This window comes from Propithecus coquereli, unplaced genomic scaffold (assembly GCF_000956105.1).
Source record: "Propithecus coquereli isolate 6110/MARCELLA unplaced genomic scaffold, Pcoq_1.0 Scaffold53, whole genome shotgun sequence".
NCBI classification, from domain to species: domain Eukaryota; kingdom Metazoa; phylum Chordata; class Mammalia; order Primates; family Indriidae; genus Propithecus; species Propithecus coquereli.
In genome coordinates this window covers 4,035,550-4,054,059 of record NW_012151174.1, presented here as the reverse complement: position 1 = coordinate 4,054,059, position 18,510 = coordinate 4,035,550, and the positions used below count along the sequence as shown (strand labels likewise).

General features: G+C 46.6%; 1 protein-coding gene across 2 annotated transcripts in view; it reads right to left on the bottom strand.

Annotated features, from left to right (window-relative positions):
- Positions 1-658: 658 nt before the first annotated feature.
- Positions 659-18,510, bottom strand: part of MFAP3L (microfibrillar-associated protein 3-like) — a 37,259-nt gene continuing 19,407 nt past the window's right edge. Inside the window, exons 1-2 of one of the 2 annotated variants that reach the window (XM_012657021.1) lie at positions 13,587-13,696; positions 659-2,516 (exon numbers count right to left, since the gene is read on the bottom strand). In XM_012657021.1, coding sequence (XP_012512475.1) covers positions 1,585-2,505 — 921 coding nt within the window. In that variant the 5' untranslated portion in view covers positions 2,506-2,516; positions 13,587-13,696 and the 3' untranslated portion in view covers positions 659-1,584. Of the gene's footprint in view, positions 2,517-13,586; positions 13,697-15,330; positions 15,762-18,510 lie in introns of those variants that run through there. The other variant, XM_012657020.1, reaches the window with a different exon arrangement.

Below are 18,510 nucleotides of genomic sequence, written 5' to 3'. Positions count from 1 at the left end.
TTGGAAGGAGAAGATGCACAATTTGTTTAAAATGCTACGATTTTTCAACACCGGCCCTCTATCTAAGTAAGCAATGCAGCATGGAAATGTCAGGTGAGTGCAGAGATGATGGCAAAAATCCTCAAAGTCATTTTTGAGGGAAAAAGTGCGAGGATGTCAATAATGGCTTGGTTCTGTGAGGCAGTGAAACCCTTTAAATGGCACTTGGAGCTCATCTAATCTGCCTCGTCGCACAGACAGGGGACACTGAGGCCCAGATGTGCCCTGAGCCAGGCAGCTGGTTATTGGCACAGTCAGGTAAGGCATTAACCTCCGGATGACTGGTTTTGTCTTCTTCCCGTAACATCGAGCTGCCTCGCATGTGACCGCTTTCTTATGGGACTGAATGATGATTCAAAAACTCTGGCATGAGATTTGGTGGCACAGTTCCCCCTGCCGTCACCCCAACCTCTCACGCTTCCCTTCAAGGGCCAACGGTCAGCCACGCAGTTCACAAAGGCGGACCCGGTTATGCGACTTTGCAGACCTTACATTTGCCGCGCTACAGCAAGTGTTTGCGTCATCTGACGGCACATGGTCCCTGCGGGCCTGTCGGGGAAGCCAACATTCCACAACCCACGGGAATTCACCAAATGCCTCTGTCTTTGGGACCAATAAATTTTCCAGGTAATGAGTCAGTCTGTGTTTGGAGGATGATGTTACTTAAACGTAAACAGCGACTTTCCTGGGCCGTGTGGGTGTATTTAACCTCTGCAATCTCCCTGCACACCTCGGCTGAGCTCATGGCAAGGCTCTCGGAATCAAACGGGTAAACACATTTTTATTTGACTATTAAAGTGCTATTCCGGGGCAAAGTGTTTCTCAGTTTCACGACAGCAGCTTCATTGGAAACAGAAAAAGCTTTCTGTGGAAATAGGCCTGGGGAATGAAAAAAAACAAACGAGCTAGTAACTACTGTGGAACGTTACAAATGACGTGTAGATGCCGCCCTGGTACTGGTGACCGGTACCAAAGCCTCTGAGGTAAATGTTCTAGGGAAAAATAAGGACAAAAATGGCAAAAAGGTCTAAACCAGAAAGAGCAATTAGTATTAATATAATAACAACTACTCCATGATAAAGGAACAGTGGAAGTAATTAAAACTGAGAAGAAAGTGCAACAAACCCAAGTACGTGCATTTGCTATTGTAGCAGACCTGTAATTTTTAAAAGGAAAAGCAATGCAGTATGCATTGGACAGGGCTCTTGAACCCAGAATATCTCACAATGGTGTACTCTTTGCCAAAAGGACGTCGCCGATTAAGGTATGTGGCAGAGAGCAGCCTCTAAAATTCGTATCACGCAGACAGAAGACCCCTCCTGTCCAATAGTATCAATTCTGCACCCTGACGTTTCTCGCGTCCTTTCTCACTGGGGCAATTCCAGTCCCATGAACTGCACGTGGTGTCTCCCCTTCCCAAATGGCGTCACCCCTACCTAAGGGCGAGAGTCTCCTGGTAAGGCTTAGCGGCAAGTGCGGACTACATCTGTATCACACGGAGCAGCCCCTGGTTTGCTTGATATGCATAGCTTTTCGGGGTTGGTATTAGACATGGCTTTCATAAATAACGCAGGTGTTTTTGTCACATGTCACTGCTGGCTCTGTGGTTTCCAGGTGAGCTGGCGGCAGTACTCTATCTGCTGCCTCAACAGGCGTCGGCTCTTCGGACGTGAGCTCCGTGGACGTTACATCAGTAGACGGCTCCGCGGTTTCGGGGGAATGTTCCGCCGAGGGATCCGTCTCCTCTTCATCTTGGACTTCAAACTGCACCCCCTCGTGGTCGTCCACGTGTTCCTTTTTGGCCTGCGGGTGGACAGACACCTTGATGGCAATCTGCTGAGGCTGTTCGTGCAGCGAGGAGGCGTCTGAGTCGGCGGTGGGCGAGTCACTTCGCTGCAGAGAGTTGGGGATCGTGTAGACCTCGTCCCTGTCCGCGGCCTCCTGGCCCTCTGGAGTGTGCCTCACGAAGTTCTGGCCCTGCTCCTCCAGCCCAACCACCTCCATGATCTCCTCCATGATGGTCCTGCAGTTCATGATGAGAGGCGGCAGGGGCACGCTCCTGGCCAGCTCTTCGATGTAGCGCGCGAACTCCATGGTTTTGAACTGGGTGACTTTGGCAAGCTCTAGGGTTTTGGCTGAGGTGATGATGGGGATGCGCTTGGCGATCTCGAACGCCTTCTGCAGCTTCTCCGCGCCCTCCGTCCTGAAGAACTCGTTAATGGCTTTCTCGGTCTTCTTCAGGTGGCTGCTCATCATGCACAGGCGGGTGACGTTGAGGACCATGACGACGGTGAAGGCCACGAGGCAGACCACCATGTAGTAGACGCCCATGTCTCCGGAGGTGAAGATGACGCGCAGGGTCACCGTGTTGTTCACGGTGCCGTAGACGTTGGAAGCCACACATGTGTATTTGCCTCGGTCTGAGAAAGACACCTCGGTGATGTTCAGGAGGCCGCCGTCGTGCATCTGCCATTTTCCTGTGGGAAGGGAGAGAAGAGAATTCAACCGAGGACGTTCGGTTCCCATTACTACAAACGCGCATGTTGCTAAGAGCACCTGCCACCACGAACGACGAGCATTTGCTGAGTGTGCCCGCGATGTGCCAGACAGCGACACGTGTTAACTCATCCATCCTCACACCACCTTCCCAACATAGGCACCAATACTGGCCCCATTTTATAGGATGAGGAAACTGAGGCACTGTTAAACAACCTCTGAAGGCCACTGGTTTGGAAGCAGAACTGAAAGATGAATGGTGTGCTCAAAAGCTGTAGTCTTTTTTTTTGAAACAGAGTCTCATTTTGTCACCCTGGCTAGACTGCAGTGGCTTCATCATGGCTCACTGCGACCTCAAACTCCTGGGCTCAAGTGATCCTCCTACCTCAGCCTCCCAAATAGCTGGGACTACAGGCGCCACCAACACACCTGGCTAATTTTTTCTATTTTTAGTAGAGACAGGGTCTCTCACTCCTGAGCTCAATCATCCCTCCTCGGCCTCCCAGCGTGCTAGGATTGCAGGTGTGAGCCACCGCGCCCAGCCAAGGCTGTAATCTTAACTACTGAACTACATTGTGTAACCCCACATCCTAGTGAAAAATGAGAGAAATAAACAATCTGAAAGACACTGCTCTTATCAAAAAATTCCTTAATTGTAGCACTGGATTTTCTAACCTGTCTGTGAGCACGACTCTGTTGAATATGTGCTCACTGGGGAGTTTAATTCAATTAAATTATAACTGTTTACCTGGGTTTCTCATATTTGAGATCGAGGTTGACCTTGTATGACCTCAGTTCATTACAACGCAACATGTCATTAATTTTGAGAATCTACAGCGAATGGTCTATCGTATTTAAAGTTACAAGCTAACAATGTGAATATTCAGAGGCTGGATATGAATTAATATCAATTTGTTTTAGCCTTGCAAATAAATTACAGACCCATCAAATGGAAAATGAGCCGGACACAAGGAGAATGCACGTCGATAAATGCGATTCTTCTTCCCCTCCACTCCCTCTCTGGAAAGGATCTTGCGTTGCCCTGGGAATGAGGTTCTGAAGCCAGTGAGATACTTCAGTTTGGATTAACTTAGTCTTCCCGTCTACCTGCAGCCAGAAGACTCCCGTGAAACAATGCCAGGCTTGGCTGCAGGGTCTCAGGTCAGTGCCTTTCTGAAATGGCCCTGCCTCCCTAGACGGCCCCGCGGAGCACACAGGGTGTGCGTCAGGTTTCTCGGGAGCAGCAGGCAGACACTTCTCCATAAAAGCAACCAGACAACTCTAAGACAACTAGAGAAACTGCTCCCGAGAGCTGGGCAATTTAACACGTAGTTTCCTTAGAAGTATCCAAGATTACACCGTATTTTACTTGTTTGCTCCCCTCATGGCAGTGAGTTTTAATTCTAATTAAGGGTCTGGTATTTCCCAAAAGCAACATTTTTTTTAATCAATCTCATGAGCACCTAAGTGACCGGGGTCGCAGTGGGCTGTGTACCCAATCGATGGAGGGCCTGCCTTACTGCACTGTGTTCTGCAGCAGGAACGCTCCTAAGGGAGCCGGACAGAGCACCCAGGCCCCTCCCGGGTCCGCACCGCTCCCGACCTGCTCGCTCGCCCTGGGGCGCCGGGCAGGAGGCCTCCCTGTAGATCCTGTCACATTACTGCGCCTCCTGAAAGAACATCTGTGAGTAGCAGTTCCTGGTGTCCCTGAGTAACCCTTTCTAACAATTCAGCCAGTGTACTTCCCCCAAGAGAAAACACTGGCCTAGAAAACTCCGGTGAATTTTCAGTTTCCTGTGAATGTGTGTGAACAGACAAACCTGCCACCCAGTCTGCGAGATTCTCTCTCATTCAGACGGAGCAGGGGCAAAACTTCCACCTTTTTCATGCCCTGAACATAAATTTTGATACTTTGGCTGGAGATTTATCCAAATATACAGTGACCCGAGGCTAGGAAAATTACCGTATCAATTTATTTTCTTATAACTTGCATGACTCATATAAGTAGACTACAGCACACATAGAAAAGAACAAAATGAAACTCCACTTGACTGAAAGCTTATTCTATACGGAAGACAGTGGGTTCCAGAGATTTACAGACTCTACTTGCAGTATTTCCTTATTTTGTTGGAAAACATGGCAGTAAATAGGATGGAGCAGGGTGAGAAGATGAGGTTATCTGTATGGGGAATGGTGTGGGTTCATTCTTTTCCCCCTCCTCCTCCCCACTTTGGTGGGAAAAATTACCTGTAGACACAGGGTAGAGCAGTCTGAACCCGGATACAGGACAGAAAAGCAGAAAGGAACACAGTGAAACCGGGACGACGGCCTTCTCCCACCCCTGAATAACAAGTTCAGGGATAACCGTATTCTAATCATACCATTAGAATCTAATTATGATTCTTCTAAGTATTATTTTTATTATAGAAAAATAAAATGTGACAATACTAGTTACACAGTCTCAACGCTTTCCTCTACCGGCTATTTAAAAATGTTTCTAAACTTGAACTTCATGGTTATTTTCAGACGTGTTTTTAATTTCTATTGACAGGTATTTATCTAACCTGGAACCAAGCAGTTCAATTCCGACAACAATTTAGAGAGACTTCAAAAGTATCTTGCCACGTTGTTGGAAGGGGCACAGCCTGGAATCAAACACGTCCCGACGAGGCGACACGTGTGGTTCATTTTGGGGAAACCAAAAGGCCTGAGAGGCCTTGCAGATACGGTGTCACTTAGGAGCATATTCCGATTCTTAGCCCAGGACAGCAGGTCCTTAGACTAATATTTTTTACATACTTTATCCAATTCTTAACCTCATTTGTTCTTAAAATGTGAAGCCCAGCTGTGTACCTGTGAAGTGACTATTCTGACTTAACTATAAACCATGACAAACGTGAATACATACGTTAGAATCCTGAAACGGCTGGCTGGGTTACATAATAAGAGCTGCAAACCCTAGTTACGTGACTGAGATCGCAGCTCTCTCTGCCAGGAATTTCCTGTTTCCAATCTAGGACAAGGAAACTGACACACCTCTTCAGTTTTCAGCCCTTCCCTAGATTCCTCTTAAACATCATCCTTATTTTATGGATTAAGATAATTATTTAATGACATGTAGGATGCCGCTGGGGTGCGACACGGTAAAATGAGTAGTGACCTGGGGTAAACATACCGTTACCAGACCACGGAGCAAGTCCAAGACTCTGGAAGCCAAACACACACATTTCCAAGGACTGTAATAGAAGAACTAAGGTTCCGACCTCAAAAGGCATGTACATCTGTATCTCTCTCTCTTTTTTTTGAGACATAGTTGCTCTGTCACCTGGGCTAGAGGGCAGTGGCGGCAGCCTAGCTCACAGCAACCTCAAACTCCTGGGCTCAAGCGATCCTCCTGCCTCAGCCTCCCGAGTAGCTGGGACTACAGTTACCACCACCACGCCTGGCTAATTTTTCCCATTTTTAGTAGAGATGGGGTCTTACTCTTGCTCAGGTTGGTTTCAAATTCCTGAGCTCAAGTGATCCTCTCCCGTCTCAGCCTCCCAGAGTGCTAGGATTACAGGTGTGAGCTGCCAGCCTCTCTCTCTTCTTTTAAAGGCTGATACAATTTATTTCTTCCTGGGAACTAAGTTTCCAAATATTTCCTCTCAGCCTCAGCTTGCCCTTCCATTAGTGAAAAATAAAGATTTCTGCATGTTCTACCACCATACACAGCTCTGAAAACAGAAGATGGTGTGAGATCTGTTTGGGGGTCCTCTCACATCAGCTTTGGGCCACGCTGGAGAAGAACCCCCACACGGTCCCTGTCCCGCTGGGAACGTCTTGAGAACGTTCTTTGTGCTGCACGTTACCATTCACCTCAGTCTATAAACACCTTTCCCTGTGACTCATTCCGGAAGGGTCCGACTTCGGCTGCAGAAGTTAAGGAAATACAAACACCCACGGTGACTGTCACAGGAGATCTGCAGTGCTATGCACGAAGCAGGCACACACGGTGCTGCCCCGTGTATTTTAAACCGTAACTGAGTGGGAATGTCAAAGTTATGCACTGAATTTTCATGAAGCTGCATCATTTTAGCACAAATAAAAACCAAAATGTTAACAGCTGATGCCAAGTCAGTTCTACATGCGATGGTTTTGGAGGAAGTAACACAGGCAGACGTTTAACCATCGCTTTCAGAAGATAACACGAAACACCCTAGGGCTCTCCACGCGAGTTCACTCGCGCACTTCCTGGACCTTGCTCAGACTGCAGTCCTCCCTGGCAACGGCCCCTCCTCCATCCCCCCTCATCCCACTCCTGTCCTGGAAGGTGACACACACCTGAGGCTTCGGGCTAAAATGCTAACACATGCAACAGAGGAAGGGCCGCTACCTCGCTCCTGGAGACCAGGGATTGCCAGGGACCTGTCCGTCTTCCCCAAGAGACTCCAGGCACAAGAATGACATACGAAAACCTCCTAGAGGTGAACTCAAGCCCTGTGGTGACAATTTCTCCTCTGCAAAGAGAAAAGCTAACAGACGTTGTTTTTGAGCTGCACCACCGTACGTGCGTGATGCTGCACCACAAAGCTGACATTTTTGGAAGGGCAGTGATCTTTTTTATCTTGTTCACTAATTCAGTCAACAAATAGCATTGAACAAACCGTCTGTGCGCCAGGCTCCGTGCTAGAGGATGAGAATACGGACGAGTCAGACGTCACCTCGAGTGCAAAACACATCCAGTCCCATGGGGGAAACACACTCCAGCAGAAAACCACAGGCTCACGTGGCGAGTGTGGTGGCACATGGGGGGCGGGGTGGAGGAGGGGACAGGGAGGAAGAGCTCCCTAGAGGGGGGCAGCGCGTCTGTGGCACAGCTTAGAGGAGGAATGCGGGTAAGAGAAGAGACTTTGACACGAGCACAAGAGAGAACACAGCGGAAGCTGCTGGATCTGACAAGCCGGTGGGAAGCCGAGAAGGGCTGGAAGGCAGAACGCAGGGCCGGGTTATGAGGAAGGCCTCGCAATGCGCAAGAGCTTTGTCCTTATCCTGGGGGAGAACTGGAGCCCCTCCTGCTCTTGAACCTCATTTTATGTGACTTTCTGCCCCCCACCCAACAGGCTGGCCTTGTTTCCTTGCTTACAGGGGCCACAGGACCTTCCCACGTGCATCCTCTCTGCCCGGAGAGGACTCCCCTCTTTCCCACTCCAAGTCCCTGGCGGACGTGTTCTCAGCCCAGCTAAGACACCACCCTGGCATCTCGCCTGGCTCCCTGGGACAGCGCTCTGACCTCCGACTGAGTCCGCAGAGAAACCCTGAAGGTCCAGAAGCAGACGCAGCTACGCAGCTGGGAACTTCACCAGTGAGGAAGGCGACATCGCGAGCCAGCGGGGAAAGGCTGTTAGAATAAACGACTGCTCGTGTGAAAGAAAATACAGGCAAATTCTTTATGTGATACATAAAAATAAATTCTAAGTACTCTGAAGATTTAAATGTAAAATTAAAAGTATAAAATCAATAGAGGATTTAAAAATGTTTTTATGACCTTGGGATAAGAAAGCCTTTCCAAGCATTTCAAGAATCTCAGAAGCTATAAAGGAAAATGCTGATGGATCAGATTTCCTCCAAATTTAATTTTTTTGCAATATCAAATTTGTCATATTAAAGTTAAAAGCTAATGACAGACTGGGAGAAAATTCTAGAATACTAGACAAATGCTGACTATAAAACAAAGAACTGCTATAAATTGAGCAAGACAAACCCAAAAGAAAAAATGGGAAAAGGATAGGAACAGATAATTCACAAAAACAAGGAACGCAAATGGTGTCTATGTGTACAAAACCACTGATGATTAAATTATAACCAGATTTAAAGATATTTAAGTGATTTTTAAAACATAACTTTTTCACCTTACAGATTGTCAAGATAAGGGGGGCACTGCTTACACCCCATGTTGCTAGATTAGGGACGGGACGCTCCCACGCGCTGCAGGCGGGAGTGGGTTTGTAAAACCGCCACAAGGCTGATCTGCAGACGTCCGTCACGATTTAAAATAAACGGAACCCATGACCCGCTTCAGACTTCTTGAAATTCTTCAATTCAGGCAAACCTAGGCTGACTGGAAAAACATTAATGAATGTAAGAAAATTAAGGTAACGAAAAAGGTTTCTTTTTACAAATAGTGTCTCTCCCCGGGGATGCAGTTCCAGAGCCTTCCTCCCCAGCCAACTTCCCCTGGGAGAAGCCAACCAGGACGGCCAGGTCCACACTGGGACAGCGGCTGACGGGGACCACTGTGCTCGCCGTGGGGGCAGGTGCACAGCACAGCGCAACGTCACGGCGATAGGACGGTGTCAGGTAGACCCCCAGCAATGAGAAAAGTGACCAACAGCGTCGTATGGCCACAACTGAACCTGTTAACGGCAAGAGATTCTACGGCACGGGGGTTATCGGGACTCAGTGTGAAACCAATATGACGCCATCGGAACTAGCACGGGGATTATCGGGACTCAGTGTGAAACCAATATGACGCCATCGGAACTACCGCTCGGGGAAAGCGCCAGCACGATCTACAAAGACACGTGATTACAGCTTTTCTCCAAACACCGTGTCTCAGAAATCCTGACTCTTTCTGGCTTTTCCTGAGGATCACTGAGCGTTAAAAATTAATATCAGATGCAAATGCTAAGCTCTCAGAATTTCTTTCAAATTACTTATTTGAGGAAAAAGCCTTTTTCCTTAGATCTTTCTGTGAATGTGTATGGGTAAACAAAGTGATAGATGGTTTGTCAATATCTCCGATGAGTGGCAGAAAAGATTAAAACTCTATTCACAACCCTGTTTAGATACTTAAGCTTCACACACCCGTGATTTTCAAGGAGGAGAGCTCAATCTGCCAAAACCAGCATGTCATTTTCTTGAAACCAACTTAAAAACATTCCTATGATGAGAGTTCCAATACATGTTTATGCAAACATAAATGAAATATATTCACTCGAATGAGCACCACACTGAAGCAGCACTCATCAAATAAGCACGAAATGTGTGCATATGTTTGTGTCTATAAATATGCATATTTTGAACTACGTGAAATACAGGCTACCGAGGAGAAAGGATCCGTGTCTTTTTATCAAACGTAATTGAAACCAAATTTGGCCCTGCACGGCTGCACCTGTTACAAGGCTCACGCAGGAAATGACAGCTCCTTGAAGCCACTGCAGCCAGGTCCTAAACCCCGCAAGCTGTGAGGGCTCTTGTGCCCTCAGCCCCATCCACAATCCTCCCAAGAGACCTCTTCAGAAAGCACGAGGGCAGCGCTGCTGACAAGCTATTTCCTCCTGTGGAGCGAAGGCCGCCTGGGATAATACAGGCTCAGCTCAGCTTTCAGCTCAGGGAGGTGGGGTGGGAGAATTTTGCTGTTCATAGTCTGTTTTGTTCTGCTTAAAGGTATTAACATCTGAAAAGAACCTACTGTCTTTTTATTTCCTGGAAACGGTAACATTTGTTCCTCTCATTTGATCTGGTAATCTTAATTTTTAAAAAAGCGTCAAGCATGTAAATGCCACGCGGGTTAACCACAGTCTTTTCTGAGAGTGGCTACCGGTGGTCTTCCAAAACAAGAGCACCCTACACTTGGTTCCTATAAATAACTCCCATTTTGGGATTCTCAGCTGTCATCCTTATCTGAGATGGATCTGGAAGGGCCTTTTCACTGCTAAGACTAAAGCCACCTCAGCTCCCATCCCAAAAGGAGCACAACTCACTCAAGAAACACAAATGGTGGTTACCAGGTTAGTTCCTAATGGGGCTCAATTTGGAAAATGAACCTGAGTACCACAAATTAAACTGCTTTTATGGGAAAATGAATTATGGGTTCAAACGCCTGACTCAAAGATCTACTGTGGAATGATTCTTTATGGGGTGCTCTTTCGGGTTTGAACAGGGCTTCTCCATGTTAGCACCGCCGGCAGTACCCTGGCCTCTGCCCACTAGATGCCGGTGGCAGAACCTCCCACCCCCAATCCCTGCTGTGACAACTAAAAATGTCTTCAGACCTTGCCCACGGCCTCTGGGGGGAAAATAGGTCCCAGTTAAGAACCCCGGGTTAGGCAAATGTAAAGTTCATCCCGTGCAGTAATATACTTTGTGATTTCCACATACGTGCCTTTTTTGGAGGTAGAAGCATAGTGGACGTCAAAGGGCCCTTTGCACACACACGTGACTGAGCCCCGACAGAGGAGACAGAGGAGGGAGTTCCAAGCTTGCTGCAGTGGCAGTCACAACATGTCGAAGTTTCACGTAACATTTAAGGGACACAAATTTCTTTTGTATTTACTGAGCTTTTAAAAGGTTGAGAAATTGAGACAGGAAGAATTACCTAGAAAACTGTTTTCTTTCTTTACAAAACACACTATATTGAGAAACAGGGATTTGAGCATTTGAAATCTGTTACTGTGAGAGAGAACAGTACCAACAGTAACAAGGGCAGCTGCCGTTTACCGAGAGCTTGGTAGGTTTTAGGTACTACGCTAAGCATTCAATATATAATCTCAGACCTTCAACCCCACTTGGTAGTAAAAAAGTATTATCTGTATTCTACAGATGAGAAAACTGTGGCTCAGAAAAGTCAAGGAACTTGCTCAAAGACTATAGGTTGCTTCTTCTGAAATTCCAATAGTATATTCATAATTATAAACATTGTGTTTAATGTCTCCTGATGAGTTTATCTCAAGATTTAATGTACTAACAAGGAATGCAGTACGATATTTTCATAGGTTAATAAACTATTTCACACTGATCTTAGAGCTAAAGGATAATTTACATTGACTACCTCGGGCACTGATCTCCTGATACATATTAAGTAGGGAGGTGATAACTACAGTCTTAACAATTGGCTGGCACAGTTTGTTGACGTCCCTTGCAGAACTAGTTAAAGAGGCATCTTGCAATCTAGTCAAAGGATTTGCAAAAGTAGAGGGGTAAATACCATACAGCAATAGAAACTAAAGATAAAATTTATAATAATGAATCCCTCAATGCTACAGTAGTAGTTGTGACAATTACGAACTTTGCACAATTCAGCTAGATTTACTCCTGTGCATACTTATTATTAAAGAAAATCCTTAATTGTTTCTGGTGATAGGAAACTATAAGAGCATGGGAAACAAATCCACAAAAAAACTGGAAACCTAACTTAAGGGAAGAATTTCAAACAATCCCTAACAAACCAGGCATGTTGACAAGGACCTATACAGAGCTGACTTTTTTGAACGGCTTGTTACTCATCATCTGACAAAGGTGCTAACGTGAATTTCAATGGTTTAAAGTCACAGTAAGAAGCCACAGCAAAAATACATTGGATAATTAGTACCTGAAATAATTCAGACTTTTTCATAATACTTCCCGGCAGATATACATTTCTACTCACTTCTAGCAAAAGGAAAACTGACGACAGTACATTTCGTGGCCATTTGTGGTCATTCATATTGCTTGAATTCTCAGTTATTATGGCAACACGGTTGGTGGACCATTGAAACAGGTTCTTTGGTGAACTATCCCCAAAAATCTTCCAGATAGAGATTATCCATTAGCTTCTCCTGATCCCATCGAGTTGAACTGCCAAGCACCCCGAAGCAAAGCGAACCAGCTGCTGCTCCCGCCAACGAGAGGAAACAGCCGGTTCTTTCTGGGATGGGAGAAGCAGCGCGAACGGCTCTCTCACCTCTTCAGCACAGACAAAAATGACATTGCTGCTTTCCAGGCGGATCACAGAGCGAGGGGTGCTGTGCTTCTCGAGCAACTTACCAGGTGATCCTGAACACATTTTGTGTGTGTGCATGCCATGTATACACACACGTCACGGCACAAACCCTAGCACTGTCTAACTTTGATGCCATGGTTATAGCGCCTTTTCCAACTATGAATTCTTTTCACATTTGCTCAGTCTGATTAGATGCTCTTCAACATTTGTCACCTACAGATACCTAAGGGACAATGCTGGCCACACTCTGGTTGTGTAATGTGCTCTCCATTCACTGGTTTCTCATTTGTATGTGCAAGGATTAATGACGTCTCACCGCCATTCTCATCATAAGGATGAGAAATAACACACGTAAATTGGTACAAGGGCTTCATAAATGGCAGTAGTTAATTAAGATATTAATGTTGCCAGCTTGGCTGTAACAGTAGTCCTAATGTGCCTAGGTTAGGTTCTAGAATATTAGCATCATTTTTCATACTATATTCAATCACCTCTTTGAGCTATAAATAAAACACTGCTCCATTTAAACTTCTAGCCTACTGGCCTGAAAACCGAAATCTCCGCCCATGTTACAATATGGGCATTTCCCCCATCAGAAATGAAAAGTTAACGACTATGGGTTCTAACAGGCCATTCCAGCACTACAATTCTAACATTTTCTGAGGAGGAACCTCTCATTTCTGCTATGTTCCAGGTGTTGCTTGGTTGTTAGGTACATTACCCCATGCTACCTGTGCTCTGAAATTACTATTGTTACGCATTGTAATTACAAAAGCTGAGCTGGAACATCAAGTACTAGTATCCTAAGTTCTTTTTAAAAATCAAAAGTGCATCCTCCTCAAGAGATTTAAAATAGCTAACTGATTTATCCGCATGGCTGCTGGCTACAAGCCCGATGAGTGCCGAATTCTGCCGGAGCAGTTCCCTGTGCCGGAAGCTTTCGACTGGCCACCACCAGCTTGGGGTTTACTGACGAGCTCTAGTACTGACCAACTACAACATAACTGTAATCAAACGAAAGCCACGGAGCCAAACGTGACTACCGTCTAGCTCTAGGTCGACCCCTCAACATGCAGACGGAGACACAGGGACCGAGACGCTTGCCAAGACCACGTCAGCAGTCACAGGGTCTCTTCATTAAGACACCACACGGATGTCGCTGAAGCAGACAGGTACTATGCTTTGGAACAATACTCAAAATGTGACTCAAATTGAGGCCCCAGCACTAAGTCGTCCCCCTGGTTTTCTTCTGCTTTAGGACTCAGGAGTCTCGTGTCCCAGTCCCGACTCCTTAATACCCACGGATAACCTTTGCTTCAGGGCCCACGTGAAAGGTGGATCCGGGTCCGGAGTCCTTGCTCCCCTCAGATCAGTCACCCCGACATCCCTAGCAGCAGCCCAGCCCCACAGAAAGACCTGACACGTCTGTGACACCGTGGTTACTGCCCTCCCTTCGCAAGGGTGACATCTCTGCCTCGTGACTTGAAGGGACACTAGTTGAGGGCCAGGGTCGCATTCCCTCACCTTTCTACTGTCCGTGGTGAAGCTTCTGGTCACAGCCCCTAAGAACAGCAGGACTTTGGGCAAATTTCAGCAAAAGGGGATCTGGACTATAACGTCTTTAAGGCCCCTTCTGATTTAAAATTTCTATGGTTCCACCATTTTACTTGGTGGGGAAAGAGTTCCCCTCTCCCAGGTTAACTGTGACTGATAATATATATATTTTGACTTAAGGGAGGAAGCTTCACGACGCTGTACAACCTTGAATGGCCACGCAAAGGCGACATCAGTGACAGCGAAGCCCACGTCCCGGCTAGTTGCAGGCGGCTGTGACCAGAGGTGCGCGATCGCAAGGAAACTCTGTTCACCGAGCTCCTCAGGAGACAGAAGGCATTAGCCTCTGTTCTTTCTTCAGAGCAATTAAGACAAAATGAGGCAAAGATTAAAAATGTAGCTTCTCCTGGAGCAGAAACTCTTCTGGGGATTGTTCCTTGGGGACAGGGCTGTGGGACAGGGAGGGCGATGTGCTTGGAAGGAGCGAGCTGCTACTTGGGAACAATGGTCCTTTCACCCCCGCCCGGGCGCCTACTTCACCGCACAGCGAGTGCTGAGCGGAGTGGATTAACTCCTTCCTTCCTCACTCGGAGCAGCCTGGGGCTCTCAGACAATCACTTCTCACATCTCGAACAAGAAACGTTCTGATCCCTGATGACCCCATCCTCTCTCAAGCTAGAGTCTTTCCCCAAGGAAGCTCAGTGCTTAGGAAGGTGAGTGACAGTTTTGGTCAGAAACTCGTTCATTAAAAACCAGGCACTCTCCTATTATTATTAATACATCCTCCCTCCTCCTCGGCCGCCGTCTGGAAGCCTCAGCCAGGTCTCCAGGAACACAGAATGATCCCAGCCGGTGACTAAGAACTTGCACAGAGACTTCTTTTAGGATGTGTGGTCTTCAAATCCACAGTCAATGAATTAAACTGACATTTACTGATAAACACTGCTATATTGTTTATAGGAGCCATTTCCATGAAAGAAAACAAAACTCCCTTATAAATGTGTAATATATACTTAGGGAAAATCCATTCTACATTTGTCTCTGTAATGTTTTGAACACATGCAGCGGTCCCCAACCTTTTTGGCACCAGGCACCGGTTTCACGGAAGACGATTTTTCCCCGGACCGAGGGTGAGGGCTGGGGCGTCGTGGCGGGGGAGGCGGTGCAGAGCTCAGGTGCCGATACGCGGCCCGTTTCCTAGCAGGCCACTGACCGGTACCGGGCTGTGGCCCAGGGCTTGGGGACCACAACTTATATTACAAAATTCCAAGAAGCCCTTGAAAAGACTTTAATGTTCCTTTGTCTTCTGAGTCAATCAGTGAAAAAAATGAATTAATTACTGTTTTGAATCCTAAGGATACACATTCTCTCTCCTGCCTGAGAAAACCAAGACAAAATGAGATATTCAAACGATTTGCATGAGAACAACTACATTCAGGGTGCTGGCTCCAAAGCCCGTGTTTGTATTTTACGACACTCGACACAACTTTAAAGCCTACCTCCTCCTCTCTCCTTCTCAGCCTCCTCTTCTTTCAGCAGCTTGCCGACGGAATTGTACCACTTGAAGTGCGGGTCGGGGATGCCATAAACACTGCAATTAATCAAGGCACTGTTCCCTTCCTTGACTATGATATGGTCAGTTCTGGCAATGACGACGGGCACGGAGCCCAGGACCATGGCAGTGCCATTTAAAGTGCTGTTACTCACACTCTTGGCAGTTGCCAGAGTGGACACTAGGATTAACAAGGGCACAGAAGGTAGAAAGCACACAGTCGGATGGCTCTTCCGTCGGTCCATCTTCCTTGCTTGCTCTGTAAGGCGACAGAGACACGGTCTGCTCAGGGAATCTTCTACCAGACAGCACGCTGTTCAGAGCAGGCCCTGGGACAAACCCATCCTGGATCCACAGAGTTGGTACTGGATTAAAAACCTGTTTGAAAAAAAATATACACATAAACATTAGCACGTTGGCATTCATACTTGAAAAATACTATTTATAAAATGTTAGCAGTCCAGCTAAAATACAAACCTACAAAATTTTTAAACAAAACACAACCAGAAGATGTTCCAAATGTTGAATTATATTTTTCACAGAAATAACAAAATAAATTTGCTATTTTTGCCATCAAAACACATAGGTCTTAGTAGGAACAAACATATTTCTCATGTTACATTTACATCATATTATTTCACAGAGTTCAAAAACTGATTGAAGCTTCTTTTGTTTAATACTACAAGGTCTCCTTCCGCCTGTCACCTTTCTCCACCGTGGATGACCTGACTGTTCACCTGGTGTTCCCTGAACTCTTCTCCAGTAACACGACTCCCAGCCTATGTCAGTGGTCACGGCTTGGGCTCTGCTGGCATCTGAAGGACCCTCCAGAGTCAGCCTGGCTGTCTCCTAACTCCCGTTTCAGCTTCCGGGATACTCCTTCCCCCTCACGCAACTGCCCGTGCTCCTTTGAGCTTCGTCACCTGTCACCTAGTGCGCTCTGCTCTGTGTGATTGTGACCGGCTCCATAACTAAGGAAAAGTTTTTCTAATAGTGCTTTTATTTCAAAGGAGTTTTCAGTGTTCACCCTGTGGCTAGAGTGGGCTGCTCTAAGTGGCCTTGAATTGTAGACAGTTTTATCTCAACACCAGTAACTTGGCAACTGCAGTTTCATAGTCAGGAAAGAAAACAGCTTAGCAGACTCAGTAAGATTTGCTGACCAAAACTTTGTAACTTTCTGTTGTACAGAGGCATCCCGTTTGAGTTTCTTTCCCAGAAACGGTGGAATCTCCTTGCAGCCACAAGCTAACTACAAAGGCTTATACCACCTGTTTGTCCGGAGAAGACAAGTGACACCCCACCACAGATCGTGCCCAAGGACCCACCTAGCAGCCTATTCCCCACATCCCACCTGCGCACAAGGCTGAAAAGAATGACCAACATTGACCCCCAACTCATTAAACTACTAAAATCCCCACCCTGGGAGGGACTTACCCACCATAGTTTTTTTATCATGCGAGGTATGTATTGACACCAGCATGATCTGCACCCAACACGTACTGATGCTCACTCCCCGCATGCATTATTCATTTCACCTTAAGAAAAACCCCCGTTTTGGTCAGGGAGGAGGATTTGAGATAGTCTGTACCTCTCACCTCCCACCTCCCAGCCGACGCATCCTCTGCAATAAATCCTTTCTTCCTTGACAATCCTCCTTGTGTCAGTAACTGGCTTTCTGTGCAGTGAGCAACAGTGATCCCCCCTTGTGAGGCTGTTAACATTACTGTGATCTACCAATTCCTCGTTGCTCACTGATGGGGGCCGTCACCAGTATCTGTGGGGTGACATCATGGTGGCTGCACTTCTATGGCCAAATGTCTAACCTTCAGCTCTTCCTCTGTCTTCCATTTCATCTCCTAATCCTACAGCCAAAGCTTCTCCAAGGGCAGAAATTATTCAATTTTGTATAAGATAAAATTGAAGATGATAAATTAGGTTCAGACCATACATTTCTTCAGTAAGGAAGAAAAGAGTTTTGGCAGTGTCATACACTTCCATCCTGTCCACTGGACTCGAGTGCCCTCCTGCCCTAGGAAGGCCGACACATCCTCTAGCCGCAGAACCCCGTGGCTAAGGGAGATAAGCAGGCTGCAGTGCGTGACAGATACCCTGCCATGACTTTGTAAATGTCTTTCTTTACTTGGCTAAACTTGTGGTTTCCTTGGATCAGGGTGGCTGTGAAGATGACGTACTCAATGCAGACTGGCTGTGAAGAGCACAGCCCCAGGTTCTAGACGACTGGGCCAGGATCGCGGATCTCATCACCTTTCTCGGCTGTGTGTTTTTGGCCAAGTACACACCAAGTACAGGACAATTACAATGTGAGGATTCACAATGGGAGGTACACCAAGCACCTACATACTGCTTGGTTTGATAAATAAGAATTATACTTTATTGAAATTGGGCTTTTCACGTCTACTCTTAAGTTATGTCATATAAACGACATACCTTGTTTGGGGTTTTGTTTAAAACATTATCGACTGCCATCCCACCACCAGCAGTGATTACAGGTGACTTTCAGCACTGGGTGCTGGGCGGGGACTGAGTCTGAGAAGGCACCAGCTGCCCCCGGCAGCTGCAGCGAGCACCTTGCAGGCAGGAGCTGGCGTCTCCGCCAGAGCAAGGGCCGCCTAAATGCTGCGGGGAGGGTCAGAGACAAGACAGAGTGGGAGATGGGTTCTAATAAATACGTGTCTTAAACGTACTATTTAACTCTTTTTTCACAATCAGGAAGAATGCAACAAATGGAAGATCACATTGAATTTTAAAATGCATACCTCAAGAGCCGTTTTCAAACAAAGGCTAGCCACTTCGGCTTCCTACCTGCAATTGTGTGCGCCAGCAAGAGAAGGGGACATTGCTGTGCTGTTATATTTAATAATGTCAGTAGGCGCTTTGGGCTAGAAACAAAGCAACTGTTCTGAAACCACATCTAGTTCCCTTAGAGACCTTAAGACTTACAAAAGCAGAGACTTTCATTTTAATGCAGGAATTTGTTAGCAAACTAATTTCTCCCTCCTCCTCATTCTTACTCCCATCCTTCCCCATTTTGAAAAGTCAGTAATGCACAGAAAACATAATGCATAATTGGTAGGTGGTTTGTATCAAAGTGTCTTTAAAACTGTGA